This window comes from Engraulis encrasicolus, chromosome 2 (genome assembly GCF_034702125.1).
Source record: "Engraulis encrasicolus isolate BLACKSEA-1 chromosome 2, IST_EnEncr_1.0, whole genome shotgun sequence".
Lineage (NCBI taxonomy): Eukaryota > Metazoa > Chordata > Actinopteri > Clupeiformes > Engraulidae > Engraulis > Engraulis encrasicolus.
Genome location: NC_085858.1, coordinates 33,218,517 through 33,226,016, shown reverse-complemented (window position 1 = coordinate 33,226,016; position 7,500 = coordinate 33,218,517). Strand labels below are relative to the sequence as shown.

Below are 7,500 nucleotides of genomic sequence, written 5' to 3'. Positions count from 1 at the left end.
AAAAATGAAAAGGCCCAATTTAGTATTATTTTATGGCGGCTAAAATTTCTGGCAGGTGTGTGTGTGCATGTGCATGTGTACAGTACGTGCGTTTGTTTGCATTTGTAGTATGCACCGCATATGTATATGTACCACACATAAACAATGAATAAACATAGTACACACACACACTTGCATTGCAAACAGAAATTCACAAAAAGACTTGCACAGCACACACTTAGACTCACAAACCCATTGACACACACGGCTCTCTTTGGTTCAAAACACCACAAGCAGCCACATGTTCCGGTGGTTAATATTTGGCCCTTGGCAGAGTTTCTGACTCCGTAGTTGTGTGTGCGTGTGTGTGTGTATTTGGGCTGAGTATGCTCTCCAGGCCTTTTGCTACTTATAGATGGCGTGACTGAAAGCCACTATTACTCCCCCATGCGCAACGCTTCTGCCTAGATAAATATATATGGAGGACATATGTTGAGGTAGCTGTGGCTGTGGTTCTGGGTGGGTTTTGGGTTTTGGTGCCCCTCTTCTGTTTACTTTTTTAAAAAGTTTGTCATTTTGTTGCTTTTTTGCCCCATGATTTAAGAGTCATTGGGGACCGCGTAGCGTATTGAGTCATTAACCCTGGAATGGAGCCAATGTTTGTGCCACAGAATGTCCTAGAAGGAGGGTGTGTTTGCATGCGTGTGTATGTGCATGTATGTGTTCTTGTGAATGTGTGTGTGTGTGTTTGTATTTGTATTTGTACATGAATGTGTATTTGTGTCTGTATTTGCGCGTGTGTGCATGCGCTGCACATGTGTGCATGTGTGTGTTTTTTTGTGTGTGTGTGTGTACACAGTATTCACATGTGGGTTTCTGCACGTGTGTGTGTTTGCGCATGTGTGTGTATGACTGGAGATGGAGGCCAGGAGGGGGTTCAGTGTAGTGTCGGGGAGGAAGATGTAGCACAGCGTAGCTGGGTTGGTGAGGCCATCAAAGCCACCACGGGCCGGTGAACTCCCTACCCACAGCACTGCCTACACCACGCTCAGCTCTGCACTGGTTTGGGGGGGCGGGGGCGGGGGTGGGGAGCAGTGACTGCTACTGTTTCTTTTTTTTCTACAACATTGTCTGGTGTGGTGTGGTGACTAAATCCTCTGACAGTGGAGGGGGCAGCAGGCGGGTCAGTTGTCCTGGGCCCAGGGAAAAAGGGCCCAGAATTTGGGACCCCATTACACTGTATGTATTGAGGTGGGGGGCCCTTTTTGATTTTGTCTAGGGCCCAGTCAAAGCTGTCGGCACCCGTGGTGGTGAGGCTGGCTTGAGCCAGTCTGGGCCCCCTCAGAGAACGAGGCGTACGTCGGGTGGGGTACCCTCGGGGTCAGACAGGCGAAGGAAGGGAGGGAGGGAGGTATGGATGGATGGACAGGCAGACAGAAGGGATCGGAAGAGCAGACAGATATGGTAGTGCAGGAAGTGGAGGGACGGGTGTGTACGGTCGAGCAGGAAGTCTGTGGAAACCTCAAGCTCTGCCCTCTGGGCCGGCTCCCAAAGGAACATGGGAAACCCCTGCTGGAGCTGCACTGGATGACTGACTCTGGTTTTCCTCTGGGGCCTCTATTTTGCTTGCATTCATTAAATCTATCCCCAACTCTGCCTTTCATCTTCTCTCTATCCCTTACTCTTTCACTTTCATCTTCTCTCTCTCTCTGTCTTCCCCTCTCTCTCTGTTTTCATCATCCATCATTGACTTTCTTTCTTCTCTCTTATCCATTTCTGTCTTTATTTTCTTTCCTGATCCCTCTCGTCTCTTCGCTACTTCTATTCTTCATGGTTTGTCTATAGAACTCTTCACTATCTCTCCTTACTGCTCACATTTTCATCCATCATACATCTCCCTTTCCAGTTTTCCCGTCACTGCAGAGACTGCGCAACTAACGAGATAAATTGAAAAAATGTGGAGCATTAATCATGTTGTTGAGTGAGTTCTTTTTTTAGTGTATCTGTGATCATTAGTTGATCCGTTTTTACTGGCCCTGAGTTTAGAGAATGTGCTGCTCCTACAAGCCGCGATTTACTGTTCATTATTTCTCCATCCTTAATGAGTTGTGTGGTAACTATACAGATGTCCTGCTGCCTTACAGATGGAGAGAAATAAAACATAGACTTTCATTTTGAAAGACAAATGCTTGGCATTAAATGTGATTTTGTTTAAGTGTGATGTTTTTAGAGTCTATTAGTTATAAGCAAGATGGTATGGTTTTATGAAACCTTGTAATTATTATTGTGCAGTATACTAAAATATCCTTTAAGGTGCTCATGAAAGTGTGTGCGTGTTTGTGTTTTACAGGGTGTCTCGTCAGATGCCATGCGCTTTGTGGCTTTCTTTGCCTACTTCTCCCTTCAACTAGCCCAGATGATCCTCTGCTGTTTTGCTGACCAGCGGCCAAGCACAAAGGCACACGTGTTTGCAAAGGTACAGTTGAAACAGGGGTGGAGCTGGGGGGGGGGGGGGGTGGGGGGGGATGCGAGCAGGGCATTTGCCCCTGGGCTTGGGAGCAGGGCATTTGCCCCTGGGCTTGGGGGATCACACATGGGTTTACCTATCGTAAACAATACCTGGCTGCGCAAATCCTGGCTGCGCACTGTTCAACCTCTGATTGGTGGAAACTGCCATCGGTCAAAAAATGAGCTGACGTGGTTGGCTGCTTAGGCATTTCGTTAACCAAATATTCCTGAGGAAGGACAAGATGCTATGTATTATGACCTTTAGGAGACTGTATTGGGGCCCCTATCAGTGATTTAGCCCTGTGTGCAATAAGTTCCACCACTGAGTCGAGACACATGGGGGTTCTGATTGGCACTGTACATCACTCATGATGAGTGGAGTAGCAAAACGCACACCAGAAAAGGAGGTGCTGCCAACCAGTAAAGCACTTGCAAAAGGAGAGAAGTGCTGCAGAGTCGCACAGGGAGTCGCTGCAAACGACGTTTTCGGCCTGTCGGCCTTCCTCAGGTCACGTGTCACATTAAAAAGTTATTTATGCAACTCTGGAGTGTGTGGCACTTCTCTCCTTTTGCAACTGTACATCACTCTGCCATAAACACCAAACAGCTTTATGGTCTTTTATCCAGTTATCTTGACTTCACCTTAACCCCAACCTTGAGGAACATCTGGCTTTATTTTAGGGACTCAGGATGTCTTCATTGCTACCTTTTCTACAACATATTTATTTTACTATAAATGTATTTACAGCTACTGTGTATGTATTTCACTGTACTACGTCTTCATCCCCCTTATGGTTACTAGACTTGTTTGGTTGGATTGCTTAATGCGCAGTGTTGAGTGGAGTCGGTGTGATGTAATGAAGTTTGGTTTGCACTTCCAACAGAATCCTTGTCCGGAGGAAGATGCTTCGTTCTTGTCTAGAATACTCTTCTGGTGGTACAGTGGGTAAGTGTGTAGCAGGCCAAAGTCCACATGTTTGTTTCATTTATTGGCTTGCCAACCATCTGTCTGTCTATCTATCTATCTGTCTATCTTTCTATCTTTCCATCTATCTGTCCATCCATCTGTCCATCCATCCATCCTGTCAAATAATGAATTTGTCACTAAATGGCCGTATCCGTATTCTCCACAGGCTGATGATGAAAGGCTACCGCTCCCCCCTGCAGGCAGAGGATCTGTGGTCTCTCCGCGAGGAGGACACATCAGACAGAATCATCGCCGACCTGGAGAAGGAGTGGGCAAGGCAGTGTGCCAAGCTCCAACAGTGAGTGCCTGTCTGTCTTGCTCACTGTCTGACACGCACAATGCCTTACACACACACAATGCCTCACACACAATGTTGAGCAGGGACCATGTCCACTCAGTCTGACTCTGCACAGCGACCGTTTTCCTGGACTACACTGCATTTCCTTTCATCCTTTGAGGTTCAACACCATTTCCCCTGTATACCTCTCTCTCTTTCTCTCTCTTTCTCTCTCGCTCTCGCTCTCTTTCTCTCTCTCTGTCTTTCTCTGTCTTTCTTTCTCTCTCTCTCTCTGTCTTTGGGCTTCCGCACACCGGCTCCGACAAAGTGCGGCGCACTTTTGCTTCCGACAGAATTCGGACCCCCAAACCCAATTTCACACGAACATTGCATTGATAGTCAATGGGCGGCGCCGACAAAATAGAACTCGTCTCTAATTGCTATCCGACATCGGCCAATGTCCACGGACATCGGCGCCAGTGTGCGTGGTTCTATTGAAAACAATGGAATCGAATTTTAGCTGAGCAGTGCTCAGCACTTTGTCGGAGCCGGTGTGCGGAAGCCCTTACTCTCTCTTTCTTTCTCTCTCTCTCTCTCTCTCTCTCTCTCTCTCTCTCTCTCTCTCTCTCTCTCTCTCTCTCTCTCTTTTTCTCTCTCTCTCTCTTTTTCTCTCTCTCTCTCTTTTTCTCTCTCTCTCTCTCTCTCTTTTTCTCTCTCTCTCTCTTTTTCTCTCTTTTTCTCTCTCTCTCTCTCTCTCTCACACACACACACACACACTCACACACTCACACACACTCTCGCACGCTCTCTCTCCCTCGCCCACACCATCTCCAGTAACATACTATTAGAATGTTATTCTCAATATTGTTATCAGATGACGGTACTGCTACCCATTTGCCATTTTTCATTACTGTCATTTCTCCATGATTCCCTTCCTCAAATAGGCAAATTGCTGTATTCTGTCTCATCTTCCTTGGCTTGCGCCGTTATTGCTTTAAATTGTCGGTTTGTATGTCTGCCCAGGTGCAGAATAAAACATCTGTGCTGCAATCAGTGGTTGCAAAACCTAAACTGAGGATCCGCAGTGATGTCTGGTTTGCATCAATAACGTGTGTGTCTGTGCGTGCATGCGTGCGTGTGTGTGTGTCTCCATAGGCAGGAGAGGTCTCTGAATGCCGCCCGTGCACTGGGCTACAAGCTCACGGAACAGACGCAGCTCCTCCGAAAGCTCCGGAAGGAACAGAGCTCCGGCTTCTGTTTGTTCCGCACGCTGGCACGAAACTTTGGGCCCTGCTTCCTTTCCGGAACCCTCTGTCTGATCATCAATGACGCCTTCATGTTCTCTGTTCCGCAAGTCCTGAGGTGAGAGCCACAGACTGTCTAAGAACTACTCGCTATCAAGGCAGAACAATTAAAAAACTAATCAAACTTCCTTAAATCACCAAATCACAACAAGGGAGCTTTAGTTGCACAAAATAAATCGCATCACGGGAGCCTCTATGCTGTATGGATATTCCTGTTTTAATTTTTAATCATGTTATTCTATATTCAGCATCCATAGCAGTTGGTTTTTTTTGGGATGTGCACATACTTGAATTTTTTTTAACACTTTTAACACTTTCAGAAATAACTGATGACTGTTGCTTAATAACTGATAACTGTTGAAAAACTGCAACCTTGCATGATCAATGTCCTCCAAGGTCAGTATGTTACTGCCATGTATTGTATAATGCAATATGCTGACCTTAGAGGACTTGGAAGATTTAATGTATGCCACTTTTATGTTTTTGTCTGGAGTTAAAGGGCATGACATTGTTTTCCTGAATTCTGAAAAGCCTACATAAAAACCACCGTGCATAAGTCTGTGGTCTTGAGTGGTGCGACTATTGTGCAACGTGCTATGAATCCAAAACAGAAACGTTAAAAAAAACGGCGATCTTTACACCCCTGCACTTGGTTCAGCTTTAGGTCTTGATTTTTTTTTTTGTGTCCAACCTCAATGGAGAATTTGTACAAGGGATTGCATTTGAGTGTCACTTCAACGAGGTCACTGCAACCCCCATCATCAGGGCCTCTGACTGCTTTGGCTGTGCCCAGGACAAAGTCGTCTGAAGGGCCCCCCCAAAGTCCATACATACAATGTAATAGGGACTCAAGTGTCCCCCCCCCCACACACACACACACCTCCAGCATTTCTCCTTGGGCCTAGGTCAACTTATCCCTTTCACGTCTTCCCTTTTCCTGATTTCCAAAGAAGTGAGGTGGGGAATGCTGCTTGGCCTGGTGTGGTGGAGCCACACATTCCCTCAAGTAATTATGTCTCACTGAAGACACAGCCTGACAGAGAACAGAAGGAAAAAAAGATTCAGTCGACATCCATTCATTCCTCTCCTTTCTCCCCCTGACCAGATAGAGATAGGAATAGAGACAAAAATGTCAAGAGCAAAAATAGAGAAGTGGGCTAGCTAAAAATGGAAGAATATGTAGAGATGTTTTTTTTTTTAAAGGTTCGGTATGTTATTTTAGTTGTTTATTTTCAAAATGCACACTACCCATTCACCAATTTGACAGTTTCATGAATATTGGCTTGGTCCTAAACTAACACGTATTGGTTTGATCCAAGTACAGTGGGTTTTGTAGCAGATATCTGACTGGTCATTCAAAATGGCGATCTACCTATTCATGCATTAAAAGTGTACAATTCCAAGTCCTAAAGAATGGTTAGAAATGGATAGTAATGGGAAATATTCATGAAAAGGAAAGGATAAGATTTGTGAATTTGCAACATACATTTTGTAAAATGACACTACTAAAAGTAATGTCAATTACTTACTCTACCTTTAAAGTGGATATTGTGAAATAAATGTTGACTTGAAGTGAGGGACATTTCTCAAACCAAATGTTATCATTTGGAACGACGGCCTAAAAACAGAAGCCCTAGAAAAGGAGAAAGAGAGGGAGGGAAAGAGACGGACAGATGGAGGCCCAGACAGACAGACGGCTATTCCCACAGTCCCGTATCGGCGTAGCACCGGCCCGTCAGAACCCGGAGAACCGCAGCAGGCCATCCCGCTGTAAACGGCTCTTACAGGCTACCGGCTGCCCTGGGCCGGCTGCGGCCACAATAAGACAACCACCAGCCAAGAGCCAAGCACAGGGAGACGGAGATGGCCGTGCGTGCCGCTGCCATTGGCAGTCACGTTTGCCCCACTAGTTACCCCTCCTTCCAACTCCACTACCACCACAAGCGACGTCGGCGGAGCTGTGGCTTTCCTTCCCCACCACACACAGGCACACAGACACACACACACACACACACACACACACACACACCCAGCTGCAGTGCGCTCCCAGGCCCCAGCCGTCACAACACCGGTTTGAGCCAGACTGGGTATTCTGGGAACCGCAGGTCCTCACTGCCTGCTGAGCCCTTTGCAGCAGATGCAGAGGCCTGGGGTGCATTTCTCGAAAGCGTAGTTGCTAACTACTAACGTAGTTGCTAACTCCCATGGGAAACTTCCCCAGTTGCTAACTGCTGACAACTGCACCTTCAATAAATGCGTCCCTCACTGTAGCTCTACTGTCCCTACTGCAATGGGTGCTGTTAGGGGGGCAAAGGGGTTACAGATTCTAAGGGTCCAAGCACTGACCGCACTGACAGGGGCCCTGAAGTGGGCCCAAAATTTCTGGTGCCGCCCCTGCTTACTGGTGCTGCTGGGGCCAGTTTGGTGGCGAGGCAGGGCACAGGGAAGACTGGTGGTGGGGCTGA

At 46.9% G+C, this 7,500-nt stretch overlaps 1 protein-coding gene across 4 annotated transcripts in view; it reads left to right on the top strand.

The window, feature by feature from the left end:
- The window catches only part of LOC134437440 (multidrug resistance-associated protein 1-like), a 54,568-nt gene that overhangs the window by 22,493 nt on the left and 24,575 nt on the right, over positions 1-7,500 (top strand). For all 4 annotated transcript variants that reach the window (XM_063186947.1, XM_063186933.1, XM_063186939.1 and 1 more), the window contains 4 exons: positions 2,330-2,455; positions 3,372-3,433; positions 3,621-3,752; positions 4,887-5,093. In XM_063186947.1, the coding sequence (XP_063043017.1) occupies positions 2,330-2,455; positions 3,372-3,433; positions 3,621-3,752; positions 4,887-5,093 (527 nt within the window). The remainder of the gene's footprint in view (positions 1-2,329; positions 2,456-3,371; positions 3,434-3,620; positions 3,753-4,886; positions 5,094-7,500) is intronic.